The sequence below is a fragment of the Lithobates pipiens genome, unplaced genomic scaffold (genome assembly GCF_037356315.1).
Source record: "Lithobates pipiens isolate NorthernLeopardFrog02 unplaced genomic scaffold, aLitPip1_a1.2 Scaffold_22, whole genome shotgun sequence".
In the NCBI taxonomy this organism is placed as follows: Eukaryota; Metazoa; Chordata; class Amphibia; order Anura; family Ranidae; genus Lithobates; species Lithobates pipiens.
In genome coordinates, this window is record NW_027507784.1 from 48,322,515 (window position 1) to 48,342,458 (window position 19,944).

Below are 19,944 nucleotides of genomic sequence, written 5' to 3' on the forward strand. Positions count from 1 at the left end.
AGTACAGGTTTAGGAGATATCCCCTGTATCAGCATGTGCTGCTATGTGTACTAGCTCATTACACCTTTGTCTTGCAAGGTTTGTTTTTCTTCTTTCTTAGTGGGTTTATAACCACTTTAAGAAAATTGTATCTAGGAGAGTTTGTGATAAAAAAAATGCTTTTGCTCAAAAAAGCTCAAAAGGAGCTTTAAGAAGCTTGAAGAAGTTCAATAGAAAATGAGAAAAGCTGAAATACAAACTTACGGGTCTGTAAAAGCAACTTTTTTTTTTTTTAGCTGCAGTCTGCATGAACCCTTAGTAATGGGAAAAGTTTGTTTGGCCCAAACAAACCATTTAAAGGGAAATGAATTCTGGAGTTGGGTTTTAAAGCCATACCAGTCATATTCTTTCATACCTGTCTGTTTGTGTCACCTGTAAGCACTACTTCACTTATAACACAGTAGATGGCGCTGCTGTTCCAACTCTTGCCAGTGCTACAGTAGAATGAAATATGAAAAGGGGGTCGTCCCTACAATTGGTATTTGTGTTCTCTGCAGGTGATTTCGAATGTCTTCTTTGGAGGAAATCTCTCCACTGTCCTTCATTTCACAGTGACCCTCTTAGTTGTGTCTCTAACCACTGTTATATCTTTACTCTCTGACTGCCTCGGAATGGTATTGGAGCTTAATGTAAGTAGCTTATTACCTTGAATTTATAAAAGTAATGGTTCCTATTAGCATAACAATTAATTCATGTATTTCATTTCAGATTGTGTAGCCATATATATTTGAAATCTTGTAGATCCCCTCCAATGGTGGGCCTACACAGTCAAATAAAATGAACGCTCTGAACTGATCAACCACATAAATTGAGCTAAAATCTATTGCAATGTGACATACACGTGTGCCCAAGTTTCGATCGCTCCCATACAGAATTGTATCAGGTTAATTAGATGGAATCGCAGGTCTCAACCATGCTATTTATTTCACTCAATCGATGTTCAATTTGATTGTTAAGTCGAATCAGACATCGATTGTTAACTTTTCTAACATAGGCTTTTGTTTAAGATCAGTACAACAAGTCTTTTCAAAGCATTTGCAAAGCTTTTAGCAAGCTTCAAGCAACTTTGTTGAAAAGTTTATTGAACTGTTCAGTTCCAGTTTGGGAATGTTATACATAGATCTTAAAGACGATCCAACATTATATATTGTTTTATAGCACTTGGTTGCTTTCAAATCCTTCCCTTTGTTTCTAAGCAGGTTGGTTGGACAGGTTCCCCCAACCTCTGTTCGACAACGCTGCTAGGAAGGAGACGGACTTGTGATTGACAGCTCTGGTTTCTAACAGTAGATGCCTCTCCAGGGCCCAGCGCTACCATTCACAGAAAAAGATCATAGCCTGCAATGGGTGCCAGCTGTTAAAATACAATAACCACCAGGAGAGATTTATCTATTCATGGTGTCCACAGGCTGAAGGAGAGAAATCATACAGTATGGCCAGGTTAAAAATGTGTGCATTTCACGGCTGCTTTTAAATATACACAGCCCAGCCGATGTGAGTTTTCAGTTACGTGACTGTATGGTCAGAAGTGTTGGGCCGTGGTATACATGGCACAGGTCCCCGACTTCGATGATCGCTCATTCATAAAGACGTCTAGGTCACAGACACCCAGAATGCATACAGGAACTACAGAGAAAAAAATCTGACAAGGGATCTAACAATATCCCCTTGCCCAGTTACTGTTAAGTGTGAGCCCCCATTCACACCTATGCAAATTAGATGTGCATTTCTCCACATCTAATTCGCATAGTAGGAGAACATGACTGGCTCCCTATGGAGCCGGTTTACATATCTCCGGGGCGGCTGCGGAGCGCACTGCAGAAAAAACGTGTGCATCTTTGGCTCCATTTCAGGGCAGAATTCCAGCATAGAATTGGCCCTGATTCGTCCCTGAAAGGGGGAACAGGGACGCACATCAGTCCTGTGCGTTCTGCAGCGTGTTATAGTGTGAACCCAGGCTGAATGTTGCATTAAATCCAAAGCTACAAGAGCAGCACTTCCCAAAATCAGTCAGAAGAGAGCTTCAAGACCACTTGACTTAGTTCACAGTGACGTGTGTGGTCCCCTCAACCCACCAACACCTGAAGGCAACAGGTACATAGTGACTTTCATAGACGACTATTCAAGATACACAGTCACCTACCTAATGCAACACAAGAGTGAAGTTTTTGACAAATTGCAAGACTATACAATAAAGACTAGTAACGAGTTTCAGAGGAAGCCTCTCATACCTCGGAGCAATAATGGAAGTGAATTCACAGGCAGTAAGATACAAGAGTACTTAAAACAGAATGGAATAGAACATCAAAAGACAGTCCCGTATACAACAGAACAAAATGGAGTAGCTGAAAGAAAGAACAGAACTGACTGAAATGATCAGATGTATGCTTACAGACTCTGGAATACCATAAAAATACTGGGGTGTGGCAGCCATGACAGCTACATATTTGCAGAACAGACTTCTTTCCAGAACAGCGGAGAAAACCCCATATGAACGATGGCACAATGAGAAGCTAAGTGTAAAACACCTAAAGCCCCGTACACACGAGCGGACTTTTCAACATCCAAAGTCTGACGGAATGATTCCGGCAGACTTTTCGATCGTGTGTGGGCTGCAACGGACTTTTGATTCGCAAAAGTTTGACAGACTTTAGAAAATGGAACATGCTTCAAATTTTTCCGACGGAACTCCGCCGGACCCAGTTCCTACCGAAAAATTTGCTCGTGTGTATGCTATTCCGACGGACTAAAACCGACGCTAGGGCAGCTATTGGCTACTGGCTATGAACTTCCTTATTCGAGTCCAGTCGTACGTCATCACGTTTGAATCCGTCAGAGTTTGGTGTGATTGTGTGTGGCCAAGTCCGCTCATTCGGAAAGTCCGTCAGAACTCTGTCAGAACTCCGGCAGAACTCCTTCGGAAGTCTGTCGGACATAAGTCTGGTCGTGTGTACGCGGCATAAGAGTTTTTGGATGCAAAGCATTCATCTACATACCTGAAGAAAAAGGCACCAAACTCCAGAACAGAGCGTTTGAAGGTATCCTCGTTGGATACAGTGACAATATCAAGGGTTACAGAATCCTAAATCCCAAAACAAACAAGGTTACCATTAGCAACAGCATAACCTTTGTTGAAGATTTAAGAGACAATGTAATGACAACAGTGGACGCAAGAATAGAAGAGAAAACCGACATTGACCAGCTCATCTCTGTAACTTCCGAACAAATGGTTGAAGTGAGTGCAGACTCAGCCAGTACCGAAGAGCAGACACAAGAAGGATCAGACACAAAAACGAGACGGTCAACAAGAGAAAACCAAGGTAAACCACCTATACGTCCCTCATACAAAGCAAGTACTGCCAGTATCAACGAACCTGCAAGCTGGGAAGATATATCTCAACTTTCAGAACAAGAAGCAAGTAAATGGATAAAAGCTGCAGAGGAAGAGATGAAATCCATGCATGACACTAAAACATGGACACTTACATAACTACCACCCGGAAGGAAAGCCATAGGCTGTAAATGGACTTTTAAAGAGAAATGATAGCACAATTGGGTACAAAGCAAGACTAGTTGCCAAGGGCTATTCTCAAAAATACGGAGAGGTCTATAATGAGATGTTTGCACCAGTAGTCAAGCACACTACAATACGGACTTTACTAACAGTAGCCGTCACAAGAAAAACGCAAGTGAAACATTTTGATGTGAAAACCGCGTTTCTATATGGCGATATAACAGAAGATATTTACATGGAACAGCCGCCAGGATTCAAAGATGAACAAAGGTTGGACCTAGTGAAAAAGAAAACCAACAAGTACAGCATTACATACAGAAAATACAACACATCATAGAAAAATGTATAGCATAGCATATCACTGAGCATTAGCGACATCTAGTGTCCTGTTTGTGAACTGCAGTCAATAGGCTAAACTGAAAGCTGTTGTATCTCCAACACAGGCAACGTACAAACATCTTTTCTGCCATAGTGTTATGTGCTGGGTGTTTAGTGTTCCCCTGTACCTTTGGGTAGGGGTGGGCTCCAATGGGCTCACCTGTCCTCTGCCTATCCATTAAAATGAATGTGCTTCCATTGTGGAGATTTACAGAAGTTAAAGTTAAGACTACAGGAAACAGGGTGCCTTGATGGGGCCTATAGTTTAGGCATGTATTTGCAAATGTGTGCAGACTAAACCCCTATTCTTAACGCATATGTGTTAGACAGGTCAATTTGGTTGGTTTCTGGCTGATTGGTAAGTTTGAGCTTGGAAATCACAGCGTATTTGTTTGACAAGCCTATAATAAGGCTTACCTGTAGGTGCATTGAATATCTCCTAAACTTGTGGTGTTTACAGTGCCGGTGTTTATAGTGCCGAACCTTCAGACCTCTGTGCTTCAGTCGATGGCTCCTGCATGCATGTGCGGGAGTGATGTCATCGCGGCTCCAGACACTCATACAGCAGGAGCCCTGGGGGAAGATGGAAACCCTGTCAGCAGTGATAGTGTGCTGCTGGAGAGTGTTGTTCTTAGGTAAGTATTTTATAATGTGCTAGTATGCGATTATGCCATTGCCTTTGCAGGGGATTTAAAAAAATATATATATATTTTTGCAAGCTGCGGTTTACTACTGCTTTAAGATCTATATATATTATTCTCAAACTGGAGATGGATGGCACTGTGCTGAAGTCTACCTGCTGCTTTCTGCTTCCCACACATTCATATTGGGCAGTGAGGCAGCCTATCATAGTGATGGATTAATAGGAATGTATGGGGGGGCAGGAGGGACCAGCCAGACCTTTTTTATGAGTGAAGACAAAAAAAAAAAGACCCTAAAGATTTTTGTTGGATGGTGACTCACCAGCTAAAGAATGTTGGAAGCTAATTGCACAGGTGGAATACTTTTCATCCAATAAAACATTTTCTTTACTTTCAAATAAAGTGGGGTGAAGTTCAATACAGTCCCAGGTCTTTAGCTACTTTTGATCTTTTTTTTTATTTTGACTGCTGATGGAAATACTGCTGGCCAGGAATCTTAATCCAGCAATCAGCTTCCCTGCAAATATTCAAACAGCAAAGCCTTACTTTAAGCTTCTCATTTCTAGCTGAAGCCCTGATGAAGGAGGAGTTCCTTTGACACCTGAAAAGCATTGGCTGTCTTTTAACACAATATCAAAAATAAATTTGGACTCTTATCTTTTGGTCTGGTGCTACTTCCATATATACATGTCTTTTTTTTTGTGACCCCCAACTAGCAGAGGTATTCCACCACTGCTGTTAAAATAAACTGGAAGATCATTTAATTGTCCAGCATCTACCTGAAAAAGGAGATATTGGCTTTGGTTGCTCTGACTTTTACTGTTTTTTTTTTCAGGGAGTTCTCAGCGCGACACCTCTTGTCTTCATCATCCCAACGGCCTGCTATTTAAAGTTGTCTGCAGATCAGTGGTATCATCCTAGTAACTTTGTGCCTTGCCTAATCTTCCTACTCGGGATAATAATAATGCCTGTAGGCTTTGTTATGGCCATCTTTTATCCTCAAGAGTGCAGTCATGGTAATGAGATGTTTTACTGTCTAACAAACTCTACATCTCTCGGTACCATATCATCCACCCCATACCCAGCCAATGTATCTGAAATAAAGTTATGATCATCCGCTAACACAGTCTTTTTTTTTTTATCACAAACCCAGAATTGAATCAAATCTTCAATTACCACCACATACTGTATGTCCACAAATTGGGGGTCCATTTCCATCACCGGAGCATGTGAGCAGGCATGTACTGGCCATCGGGACTAGCGGGAGTTTCCCGGTGGGCTGATGGCTCAGTGGGCCACTCTGATGTAAGGGGGCTGGTGATGGGACACTCTGATGTAAGAGGGCTGCTGATGGGACACTCTGATGTAAGAGGGCTGCTGATGGGACACTCTGATGTAAGAGGGCTGCTGATGGGACACTCTGATGTAAGGGGGCTGCTGATGGGACACTCTGATGTAAGGGGGCTGCTGATGGGACACCCTGATGTAAGGGGGCTGCTGATGGGACACTCTGATGTAAGGGGGCTGCTGATGGGACACTCTGATGTAAGGGGGCTGCTGATGGGACACTCTGATGTAAGGGGGTGCTGATGGGACACTCTGATGTAAGGGGGTGCTGATGGGACATCCTGACGTAAGGGGGTGCTGATGGGACACTCTGACGTAAAGGGGTGCTGATGGGACACTCTGATGTAAGGGGGCTGCTCATGGGACACTCTGATGTAAGAGGTGCTGATGGGACACTCTGATGTAAGGGGGTGCTGATGGGACATCCTGACGTAAGGGGGTGCTGATGGGACATCCTGACGTAAGGGGGTGCTGATGGGACACTCTGACGTAAGGGGGTGCTGATGGGACACTCTGACGTAAAGGGGTGCTGATGGGACACTCTGATGTAAGAGGTGCTGATGGCACACTCTGTTGTAAGGGGGCTGGTGATGGGACACTCAAAATGTAAGTGGGCCGGTCTGGATGAAGTCCAGGGCCAAATTTCTGCCCCAGTCCAGCCCCGCATGTGAGCATACAGCCCATGTAAGGTTGCCACCCCTTCCCTTTAAAACCAAACACATATTAAATACACAGGTTCTGTGGCTGATTAAGGTGGTAATTAAACTCACTAAGGCTGGCCATACATTATACAACTTTCTTCTATAGATTTCCTTTAGATTTACCAAAACCATATACAGTAATATGAGGTCAAATCTAAACACTTTCAATTTGTGTGCAATCAGGCAGGCCCTTCTACTACACAGTTGATGGTAAATCTAAAGGAAATTTAATAAGAAAGTTGTATGGTGTATGGCCAGCTTTAGTGCCTTACATGCATTAAATTAGCACCAGAACCTTCGTAATTAATTAGTGCCTTGAAAAAGTATTCATACCCCTTGACATTTTCCACATTTTGTCATGTTACAACCAAAAATGTAAATGTATTTTATTTAGATTTTATGTGATCGACCAACACAAAGTGGCACATAATTGTGAAGTGGAAGGAAAATGATAAATGGTTTTCAATTTTTTTTTACAAATCTGAAAAGTGCCCCAAACATTATATATTTTTTTTCTAACATCCTAGGGAATAAAAAGGCCGTTGTTACAATACTTTTTGTCACACCGTATTTGCGCAGCGGTCTTACAAGCGCACTTTTTTTTTTTTTTAAATACACTTTTTTGAATTAAAAAATAAGACAACAGTAAAGTTAGCCCAATTTTTTTTTATGTTTGAAATATAATGTTACACCGAGTAAATTGATACCCAACATGTCATGCACCCGCTCGTGGAATGGCGACAAACTTTTACCTTTAAAAAATCTCTATAGGCGACATTTAAAAAATTCTATGGGTTGCATGTTTTGCGTTACAGAGGAGGTCTAGAGCTAGAATTATTGCTCTCACTCTACCGATTGCGGAGATACCTCATGTGTGGTTTGAACACCGTTTTCATATGCGGGCGCTACTCGCATATGCATGTACTTCTGCACGCAAGCTCGGCAGGACGGGATATGTTTAAAAACATTTTTTTTCTTATTTGCTTTACCTTTTATTTTTTATTTTTACACTGTTTTTTTAAAAAAAAATTGTATCACTTTTATTCCTAATACAAGGAATTTAAAAATCCCCTGTAATAGAAAAAAAGCATGACAGGACCTCCTAAAGAGATCTGGGGTGAAAAAGACCTCAAATCTCATATTTACACTAAAAGGCAATAAAATAATTGTCATTTAAAAAAAAAAAAAATGTCCCTTTAAGAGCTATAGGCGGAAGCGACGTTATGACGTGGCTTCCGCCCTGCAGTGTCATGGAGACGGCGGGGGCCATCTTCCCCTCACTCGTCTCCATGCACAGCACTGAGAAGGATCCAATCGCTTCCTCCACCACTTTTATTGTGTACTGGACTACCGGCCGAACACGGGGATACCGGGGTTATGGCAGCTACCTGCTGCCATAACAACGATATCCGTCACCAAAGTAGCCATGTGGTGGTCCGGAAGTGGTTAATGCATAGAATACATTAAGGTGAAAAACCATGAGGGTTTACAAACCCTTTAATAATGTGATGAATGTGAAGCCATCATTAATTATATATAATATTTTAGTATAATCAGTTCCAGTGGGCTGAGCGAAAGACTTAGACGCTGCTACTGGAATTGATTACAATAAAATATTATATATAATTAATTATGGCTGCACATTCATCACATTATTACAGTACACAGCGTGCTAATTGTATTCATACTTTTGAGCCTTACAGTCTCTCTAATCAATTCCAGTGACTATTCAATCCCAGTGGCAGGCCTACCATCATCAGGACTGATTCACTAAAATATTTCTCCAGAGCCTCTCTCATCCTCTGGAACTCGCTACCTCAACCTGTCCGGCTATCCCCTACTCTTACTACCTTCAGGCGATCCCCGAAAACTCATTTCTTCAGGGAAGCCTATCACATCTCCAACTAATCTTTTACCACTTCCATCAGCTCATTCTCCACAGTTACAACCCTTTGTACCACCTGCCCCACCCTATTAGATTGTCAGCTCTTCTGAGCAGGGCCCTCTTAATCCTCTTGTATTTTATTGTATTATAACTGTATTGTCTCCCTTTTATATTGTAAAGCACTGCATAAACTGTTGGCGCTATATAAATCCTGTATAATAATAAATAATATTATTTACAATAAGTAAACTATAATGTATTATGGCTACATATTAGTCATACATTTTTAAAGTGTGCATCATTTTTTCATACCTCTAACGGGGGCTGGTCCCATTCCACAGGGAAAGTATGAAAAAAATGCCTGAGCTTTAATAATGTAAGTAGCCATACTTTATTATTTACAATATTTTACTGTAATTAATTCCAGTGGCAGTGTCTGTCTGTCTAGGGCTGGCACTCAGATTGATTAGGCAGGTTCTGGCTTGGGACCTCTATTGCCCCAGTAATCTAGCCCCTGGTCTATACTTTATGTATGGCCCATACTTTGCATTGTAGGCTGTCCTCAAGGACAGATCCGATCCAGAGATCCTCATACTGTATGGGGATCTCTGGATCAGATCTGTCCTTGGGGGCAGCTGACAATGGCATCATTGGCATTGATTTGGAACTGACCTGCTGAGTGCTGAACAATAGTGTGTTGCTTGCTGGAATCTGGATGGGATTCAGGGAACATGGCAAGATGCTGTGGTCACCACTGCCGGCAATCGGAGTGGTCAACCTGGCGGGAGCATGACTGGATGGATGCCCGTCTCCTGGGGCTCCAACAGCAGTGATGTCGTTGTCCCCCCCCCCCCCCCAATTCACAGTCATAGCAGCTTAACTACACCTGGGCAGCAGATGGGGAGGATTCAATGCAGCCGCGCTGTCCGGGGAGTTGCTTACTCTGTCAGTCTGGGTTTCTGTATTAGAAGTGACACTGACAGCAGCAGTGACAGAAGAAAAAGCACAGGGCTAGCACCGGAGGTGGCAGAACTGTGTTCCGCCATGTTCTAGCTGAAAAAAAGCCCTACCTCTAGGACCCTCGCCACCCTCGAGAAGGTGTCACCCCTATGGTGGGTGTCACCCCCCAAAGCGACACCACTGGCTCTGCAAGTCACAGTGGTTCCTGTGGTGGGATGACTATTACACAACATAACTGAACCAGAACTTGCAGCAGACTTGCAGAAAAAAAGTTGATCTGGAGTCATGCAATGCAGAGTTGCTGCAATTGCACAACAAACTTGTGAAGCCTGGCAATACTATCAATAGCTTAGAAAGTCATTTTAAGACTTGCAGCACAATTGCTTGCTATCTGGGAACAATCCAACATAAAGTGCAGTATTTTCCCTAACATACAGAGTCCCTAACTTGTGGCTGCCCCAACATACCTGCATAGGAATGAGTCAATTTTTGGCCATAATTTATAGTAGTAGTAATGGCAGTATTCAGGATTGGCATCTTCAATTTTCAAGGAGTACTGCAGATCCCAGCAATCCCCCTAGGTAGTGGAAACACCGACCTTGGCATAGCACTGGAAATCCAGTCTCCGGCAATGGCAGTGAGCATGGTGCGGTCTCTCCTGTTAGTAAGGGCCCCCTAAGTAAGACAGAACCCTAGGGTCTGGGCCTCCAACCCTTTTATAGCACACAGGACTGGGAGTATGGACCCAAGAAAACCCACCAAGAAAAACATGGGAAACACTACCTGCCTACATGTAAATAGCATGTGACATTAATGATACAGCCTGTTCATTTCAACAACAATCTTCCTATTAGATTATATGTGAATTTACATATTTTTTGCATGTTATTTCCCTGTAAATGCTGCCCTTGTAGACATCCAAAAGCTCTGGATGCCGCCATCTTGGACGTGAAGTCAGCAGCCTCAGCACACACTTTACAGTATTCCCCTCACTCCTCCTCCAGGGGATACATAAAAGGTTATGTAGGGGGGTGGTGGGAGGGGCAGAGGAGCTTGGCCAGCACAGACATTTATTAGACACTCCCGGATAAGGAGCTAGCTATGGTGTGCAAGGAAGGAAGGGTCAGTGCTAGGGAAATGACTGCTGAAGTAATCACATTTTCTAGCATGAAAAATGCTGCAAGTAAGCTTGATTTGATCGATGAGTTTTAAGGCTGATGATGACAATTTGCTGAAACAGCATTAGGGTGTCTTGAGTCGTTGATCGACCCCTCACCTTCAGAAAATATCTTTTTTACTGGAAGTGGAAAACCCCTTCAATAGAGTATTCATGGATGGTTAGTTACAGGAACGTGATGGATATTTATTATGGCACACAGACTGCTATCACCTGACACCGAGCCACTGAAGGGAAGACATTAGTTCACAACAATAGAGGCAGCTTAGATGTTTGATGTGAGGAAATTCCAGGCAGCAATGACCAATATATAGAGGAAGTGCAACAGGAAGAGGAAAGGAGCACCACTCTCTGAATAGATCTGTAATAATAAGCAAGGGCTGGCTAGGCATCGTATGTATCCATTCTTTCATTGTAAAAACACCATTTAATACCTGCCACAATTAATTTTATTTCCATGAATTAATATCCTTTATTGTAAATTGTGTGAGTCATCGGCCAAAGCTTTGTGTTTATTTTTCTATGTTTCCAATTGTGTTGGAAAAATATTTTTCAGCAAAATTAGGTAGCCGACCTAGAAATGGTTTTTACTTTCCTGGCAGAACCTAATTATCTGTTATGGGGGTCCTTACCAAGTAGCATACTTTCCCGTATGTAAACTAACAATGAACTCTTCTCATTTGTTCCCTTTTGGTCTGTTAACTATACCATTGAATGCGTTTGGTTATACTATACAGTGGTACCTTGGATTGCGAGCATAATTCCTTCCAGAAGAATGCTTGTAATCCAAAGCACTCGTATATCAAAGTGAGTTTCCCCATAGGAGTCAAAGGAAACTCCGATAATTTGTTCCACAGTGACTGCTATTGTATGCAGTACCACATGTGGCCAGAGATGGGGGTGGGGCGCTGGAGACACACGGAAACACTCAAAGACCCCTCGGATGCACTCAGAGACACTCTGAAAAAGGCTCGGAGACACTAGGGAACGGAGTGTTTGAGTGTCTCCGAGCGGCTCCGAGTGTCACCGGCACCCCACGCACCTCTGGCCAAATGCTGACTGCACACCCCAGAGGCTTGAAACTTGCTCATCTTGTGAGGCGCTTGCAAACGGAGTCAGGATTTAAAAAAAAAAATATATATATATATATATATATATATATATATATATATATATATATATATAGCTCATAAAGTCAAATGCCCGTAAACAACGTTACTCGCAATCCTAGGTATTACAGCAGGGATATGCAATTAGCGGCCCTCCAGCTGTTGCAGAACTACAATTCCCATGAGGCACAGCAAAACTCTGACAGCCACAAGCATGACACCCAGAGACAGAGGCATGATGGGACTTGTAGTTTTGCAACAGCTGGAGGTTCGCTAATTGCATATCCCTGTATTACAGCATCTGTCTTATAAGTGCAAAAATACTTATTTATCCAGTCTGATGCTGTCCTTGTGCACTATGCTCTGTTATCCCAAACAACATTATCAGAAAGTGTATTAAGACTACATAACACCTGTGTTTGGGAGAAGAGGTGAGGGGGATGTTTTATGTAGTCCAAATATACTTCCTGCCTAAAGTTGGTCATAGATTAATCGAAATCCGGCCAGTTTAGCAGGATCCATCTTTGGCCATTCACATTCGTGAGCGGTAAACGGCGGAGGGCACCACAGTGGGAGGGGGGGCCTCTCTCGCCGCTGATAAAAGTGCTCTTGCTGCGAATCCGCCACAGAGATCACCATTATCGGAAACCGGACTGCCCACCGAAGAAGAGGATAGCTAGCTGCTGCCACAACAAAGATATCCCTCTTCAAAGTTAGGACGTATATCGGCGTGTGGCGGTCTGGAAATGGTTAAAGAAGGAGTACAGCCAAAGCTTGTTTGACTGTACTTCTATGGATCACAGGAGTGCAGTTCGTTCTACACTCCTGTGACCCATTTTCAGCAGACAGTTCACCGTCGGCTGATGTCACAGAGCCGCATATGGTCGGGATCTGCCCACAAACCTGGACTGGCACCTGACTCAGCCGCTCCCACCCCCTGTACAGCCCAGCTCTCCAGTGAGCTCGTTTGGAGGGGGCAGAGCAGACAGCGGTGGCTGACGGTCACCCACTCTGAGAACTGAGCAATCAGTAGCGTTTGATTGCTCGGTTCTCATCGGCTGGGACCGATGCTGCATCCACCTAGGTATGTATAATTCTAAAGCCCCATACACATTATCAGATTTTCTGCTTCAGATTTACCAAAACCATATAATATGAGGTCAAACCTTAGGAGTTTCAATTTGTATACAATCGGGCAGGCCCTTGTACTACATGGTTTTGGTAAATCTGAACACAAAAATCATCAGAAAATCTGATAGTGTGTATGGGGCTTTAAACAAAAAAGAATTCCAGAACTTCTCTTTTAGGGACTAGTAAACTGACGTTTGCTACATTTTTGTTCTTGGCTTGGATACGCTTTAATCTCCCTCTCAATTACAATTCCTTTAATGATACAGACTACTAATTGTTCAAAACTATATACACATTCGTTTTATCCTTATTGTTTGCCAGATACTATTACTGCCTGTTCAAAGCAGCATGTAGTCAGACAGCGCTGGTCTGGTCTGCTGTGGTTCCAGTTACAACCTTTTTGGGATGGCAGTTTTTCAAAAATGTCTGTTTATATTATCTTGGTGCCAAGAAAACTTTTGTTGCTCAATGAATCAGGTACTAATTAAAACTAATAAAAAAAACTCTGGGTTCGGTGAAAAAAAAAAATCACCCTTGCAGGTAGGCCCTCCTGTCCTGCAGGGTAAAAGGTAAGTTCACATTTAGCAATGGGTGTAACATGCAATGTTGCATGTTACACTCGTATTTTGGGCGAAAACATGTAACACCTTTATAACACGTTTCTATGAGCCTAGCTCTCAGGAAGGGGGTGCGCCCCAGAAATGCGTTAGCTGTACCCCGTGTTCTGTGAATGTCCATGCACTGTGTTTATGGCCTTTTGTTAGTTGCATTTTGTGAGTACTCACTTTTATATAAAAATTTCTTATTATTAAATCTTTGGTAATGCACTAGGTGTGCGGGCCTTCCATTTCTGTTTTTCTTGATGTTTCTATAAACCCATGTCATTCATTCACAGCGATTTGTAAATAAATAAACTACAAGTCCCATCTTCCACTGCAGATGCAGTTCTCAATGGACCAGTGATCAGTGTCCTCCTTGTCCACTGCCATTTCCTGCCACTGTGATACTGACAGTCCATACATTGGTCTGTAATAAGTGCCTGCAGGAGCCTGACATTGCACCTTGCAATCCACTGAATGCAAGTGTGTTGCTCTGCAGGGTCCTGAGGGAAAAAAATGCATTTACAATTTTTTTAAACAAAGTTGACCTATGCCTATTTGTCTATGGGTAGAGGAATAAGCAGCTATTTTTGTTGTACTCCAGCTCTTCTGCTCACTCTGATGCTCCGGGATGTGGGCTGACCCTCAACTTCCTAATGGTATCATGCAGGATTACTGCAGGACTACTGGTCTTGCATTGTACATGATATCATTGGAATGCCTGCAATCCGCAGAATGACAAAGGGAAGCAGCTTCAGGGGACTGGTCCTAAATAGTCTCTTAAAGAGATTGCCAGGAAAAAAAATACTGTAACCTATGTACACCCCGAGGTGCAAGCACATACCTACAGCAGCCTCCAAAAGCCTGTTGTAAACCCTTACATATACCCAGTGAAGCGAGTGACCCCAGGTGATAAAAAGAGATGAAAAAAATCCTCCTATATAAGTCTTACATGTTTATTTGCAATCTTCTCTGCTTTACAGACGTTCAAAGTCCAGAATTTAAACAGCTTGTCTGAGCTGTCAGAAAACAGGAGGTGTAGAAATGAAATTACACTCAGTTACAGAGCTCTGAGAAATGATTGGAGAGAAGGGACACACACCCCTTCACACAGGAACAGAGCGCAGGTTGTCAATCTGCTGGAGATCCCTCCCCGTCACCATTTTTCTCTTGGCAGAAGTGATTCATGCTGATAGCAGAGGAATGAAAAGCAGACAGAAATGACACTTAGTGCTCTGGATTGAGACAAGCCCACACTATAGAGGGATATACTTTGTTCATATTTCATGTCTGAGGTTTATAACCACTTGCTTACTGGGCACTTAAACCCCCCTCCTGCCCAGACCAATTTTCAGCTTTCAGCGCTGATGCACTTTGAATGACAATTGCGCGGCCATATAACACTGTACCCAAATGAAATTTTTATCATTTTTTTCCCCACAAATAGAGCTTTCTTTTGGTGGTATTTAATTACAGCTCGGAGTTTTATTTTTTGCTAAACAAACAAAAAAAGATGCAAAAAAAAAAAATCATGTTTAATAGTTTGTTATAAAATTTTGCAAACAGGTCATTTTTCTCTTTCATTGAAGTGCGCTGATGAGGCGGCACTGATAGGCTGCATTGGTGGGCACTGATAGGCTGCACTGGTGGGCACTGATAGGCATAGTTAAGGTGGCACTAATAGGCACAGATAAGATGGCACCGATAGGCACAGATAAGGCAGTACTGATGGGCACAGATAAGGCGGCACTGATGGGCAAAGATGGGCACAGATAAGGTGGCACGGATGGCTGGCATGGATGGGTGGCAATAAGGGGCACTGATAGGTACCACTGATAGATGGGACTGATGGGCACTGATAGGTGGCACTGATAGGTGGCACTGCTGGGCACTGATGGGCGGCACTGATGGGCACTGGTAGATGACACTGATGAGCACGGATATGTGGCACTGGGGTGCAGCACCGTTGTTGAGGCAGATGTGGGCACTGATGGGTGGCACTGTGGGCACTGCTGGGTGGCACTGTGGGCACTGCTGGGTGGCACTGAGGGGGGGGCACTTATTTTTTATTGAGGTGGCACTGGCAGGGGGCAGCTGGGCACTGGCAGGGCTGGCCGTGATCGGGACATCAGTCCCGATCACGGCCGCCGGTGATCGGCTCTTTTTTTTTTCTCCTCGCGCTGTCAGTGCAAGGAGGAATAATAGCCGATTACCGGCTCCATTGTATCACATGATCAGCTGTCATTGGCTGACAGCTGACCACGTGGTAAGGGTCGGGATCGACCCCTTGCTCGGATCAGTGATCAGACGAGTCTCATAGACTCGCCGATCACAGAGCGCGCCGTGCGCGCCCCTCAGGGGGGCGCGCAGGCCGCTCGTGCACGGGACGACGTCAATAGACGTCGTCCCGGCAAAGGAGGTCCGCGCTGTAGCCGTCATTCGGCTATAGCATGGGTCTCTAGTGTTTAAGGTTAAATCCCAGGTCGTTCTGAGGGACAAAGCTCTGACACTTCCATGATTATTATTATTAGTAGTATACATGATTTATATAGCGCCAACAGTTTATGCAGCACTTTACAATTACAGTACAGTAGAATACAGAAGGGACAGGAGGGCCCTGCTCATAGAGCTTACATTCTAAAGGGAGGGGGTGGTGGTACAAAAGGCAATAGATGCAGGGAATGATTTGATGGGGGTGGCTCGGGGGACAGTTGTTAGGTAGGTGTGGGATAGGCTTCCCTGAATAAGTGAGTTTTCAGGGATCTCCTAAAGGTGGACAGGTTAGGGGCTGATCGGATATATACCGGGGCAGGGAATTTCAGAGGATGGAAGGAGATAACAAGGGAGCTAGAGAGCAGGAGGTCCTGGGAGGAGCGGAGGGGACATTTTGGGTGATATTTGCAGATTAGGTTGGTGATGTAGCTGGGGGCGATGTTGTGGATGGCCTTGTATGTTGTGGTTAGCATTTTGAATTTTATACGGTGGGGTAGGGGAAGCCAGTGACGGGATTGGCAAAGAGGAGCAGCAGTCACGGATGATGATGCAGAAGCTTGGTTGGACCACCTCTTGCACACTCCTATTGGGCAGTAAAGCAGCCCATCATAGTAATGGGCTAATTGGATTGTGTGGGGGGTGCGAGGTAGCAGCAAGCCTCGACACTTCCCCAAAGTGTCTGAGTTTTGCTATTCAAAAGAGTCCAGTATTTGGCCGCAACTGCAGGATTTTCGAGGTTCTTTCAGGTACGTTCTGACACCTCTAGCTCTCAGTACTCTGTATATTAAGTAGTCTCCGTACTCTGTATACGAAGCGGTTTTTTCTAGCCAGTTCAGTACAAAAAAAAGATTTGGGGTTTCTGGAAATCTTTGGTTGTGGAATGTGGTGGAATGGAATGTGTCCTTATGCAGGTCAGGTACCTGTGGCAGCTGGAATGTAATAACCAGCAGGGAAATGATTATCTCTTAAGAGTTGGATTAACCACTTGGCAGTAGTACAGAACAGAGGAAACTACAGTGAAATCAATGAGCCGGGTCATTATTATTTGTCCTGTAGTCGAATTATTATTTGTCCAGTGTCAGCCTACTCCACAATAAAAAGGAGAAATGTGGGCAGATATGCAGTTGTAATTGACTTATTAAAGTGGTTCTAAAGCCTAAACATTTTTCCTTTAATGCATTTCCTGCATTAACCACTTGTCGACCAGCCGCTGCAGTTTTACTGAGGCAGAATGACACGGCTTGGCGTAACGACATTATGTTGCGTCGCTTCGCCCTGTGGCCACTAGGAGCCAATGCGAGTGCCTGGTGGTCGCGATCACCTTCGTGACACACCGAGCACCAGGATCTGTGTGTGTAAACAGTTTCCGGTTCTCTAAGGGGAGAAGAGACTGATAGTCTGTTCATACAAAGTATGAACAGTGATCTGTCATCTCCCCTAGACAGTCCCCTGCCCCCTTCAGTTACAACACAGAGAGGGAACACAATTAACCCCTTGATCGCCCACTAGTGGTTAACTCCTTCCCTGTCATTGACATTTTTAAAGTAATCAGTGCATTTTTATAACACCTATACAATTGTTGTATAAATGGCAATGGTCTCAAAAATGTGTCAAAAAAGTGTCTGATTCGTCCGCCATAATGTCGCAGTCCCCATAAAAAACGCAGATCGGCTCCATTACTAGTAAAAAAAACAATAATAGTAAAAATGCCATATAACTATCCCCTATTTTGTAGAGGCTATAACTTTTGTGCAAACCATCAATATACGCTTATTGCGATTTTTTTTTTTACCAAAAATATGTAGACTACATATCCGCCTAAACTAAGGAAAAATAAAAAGTTTTTTTATATACTTTTTGGGGGATATTAATTATAGCAAAAAGTAGAGTTTTTTAAAAAAATTGTCGCGCTTTTTTTGTTTATAGCGCAAAAAAGAAAAGAGGTGATGACATACCCCCGCAAGAAAGCTCCATTTGTGGGAAAAAAGGACCTTAATTTTGTTTGGGTGCCGTTGCACGGCCACGCAATTTTCAATTAAGGCGACACAGTGCTGAATTGCAAAAAGTGCTCTGGTCAGGAAGGGGGCAAAATCTTCCGGGGCTGAAGCGGATAAGGGAAAAAATGTTTAGTGGTATCGTCTCCTCACTCCCCTTATACTCGATCCATCATTGTGCTCGGCTACCGTCTTCTCTCCTCTCCTCCTCTTCACACAAGGGCTGACAGACAGCAACGGGAGCCATTTGCTCCCACTGCTGTCAGTCAAATTAAACAGAAATCCTACGATCTGGTATCATACACATTTTTTTTTGTGTTCGTCCCTTTGGATAATATCGGATGAACTGTTGCGATCGGCTCTCAGAAGCTGTACTAACTGTACTATCAGATTATCGTACAATCACTTCAAAAGTGGTATTTTTTCATATGATTTTCTGATCATGTATACAGACCTTAACAAGTCATATGGTGAGAGGCTATATCAGAAGCTGATCTGTGAAGGACATTTGTGAACACAAAACAAGAACTGTATAGGCATTAGGATTTATAAAACTATGCCATTTCCAAGCCAACTTCCCAGTCCAGGAAGTAGATGGTGACTCTGATGTCTAAACAAATATGTCTTCTGAAGAGACATGTAGATGATGGTATTGTCAGGTGGAGTACTGTGATCTGTGTGAGAGGTAATACATACCTGGAAGTGGTACACATACAAATTACCTAGCATACAGTAGCAAAATACTATATATATATATATATATATATATATATATATATATATAAACAAACAAAGGTGAGTACACCCCTAAGTGAAAATGTGTTACAAGGTCTCATGTGTGAATGGGGAGCAGGTGTGTAAAATTTGGTTTTATCACACTCTCATACCGGTCACTGGAAATTCAACATGGTACCTCATGCCAGAACTCTTGAGGATCTTAAAAAAATAATTGTTGCTCTACATAAAGATGGCCTAGGCTATAAGAAGATTGCCAAGACCCTGAACCTGAGCTGCAGCATGGTGGCCAAGACCATACAGGACAGGTTACACTCAGAACAGGCCTCGCCATAGTCGACCAAAGAAGTTGAGGTCACGTGCTCAGCATCATATGCAGAGGTTGTCTTTGGGAAATAGACATAGGAGTGCTGCCAGCATTGCTGCAGAGGTTGAAGGGGTGGGGAGGTCAGCCTGTCAGTGCTCAAACCATACGTTGCACATTGCATTATATTGTTCTGCGTGACTGTCATCCCAGAAGTAAGACTTCTTCTCATCTTCTAAAGATGATGCACAAGAAAGCCTGCAAACAGTTTGCTGATAACAAGCAGACTAAGGACATGGATTACTGGGACCATGACCTGTGTCTGATGAGACCAATGTACACTTATTTGGTTAGGATGGTGAGAAGCGTGTGTGGCAGCAAACAGGTGAGGAGTACAAAGACAAGTTTGTCTTGCCTACAGTCAAGCATGGTGGTGGGAGTGTCATGGTCTGGGGCTGCATGAGTGCTGCCGGCACTGGGGAGCTACAGTTCATTGAGGGAACCATGATTGCCAACATGTACTGTGACATACTGAAGCAGAGCATGATCCCCTCCCTTTGGAGATTGGGCCACAGGGCAGTATTCCAACATGATAATGACCCCAAACATACAGTACCTCAAAGATGACCACTGCCTTGCTAAAGAAGCTGAGGGTAAAGGTGATGGACTGGCCAAGCATGTCTCCAGACCTAAACCCTATTGAGCATCTGTAGGGTATCCTCAAATGGATGGTGGCGGAGCGCAAGGTCTCTAACATCCACCTGCTTCACAATGTCATCATGGAGGAGTGGAAAAGGACTCCAGTGGCAACCTGTGAAGCTCTGGTGAACTCCATGCCCAAGAGGGTTAAGTCAGTGCTGGAAAATAATGGTGGCCACACAAAATATTGACACTTTGAGCCTATTTGGACATTTTCACTTTTTTGCCAGCGGTTTAA

The 19,944-nt window shown here is 43.5% G+C and overlaps 1 protein-coding gene and 1 long non-coding RNA gene across 3 annotated transcripts in view; one reads left to right on the forward strand and one right to left on the reverse strand.

Annotated features, from left to right (window-relative positions):
- Positions 1-5,694, forward strand: part of SLC38A11 (solute carrier family 38 member 11) — a 60,216-nt gene extending 54,522 nt beyond the window's left edge. The window contains exons 11-12 of the mRNA XM_077447569.1: positions 537-668; positions 5,408-5,694. Coding sequence (XP_077303695.1) covers positions 537-668; positions 5,408-5,683 — 408 coding nt within the window. The 3' untranslated portion in view covers positions 5,684-5,694. The remainder of the gene's footprint in view (positions 1-536; positions 669-5,407) is intronic.
- LOC143923741 (uncharacterized) overlaps positions 1-19,944 on the reverse strand; it is a 112,639-nt gene that overhangs the window by 77,059 nt on the left and 15,636 nt on the right. The window lies entirely within an intron of this gene.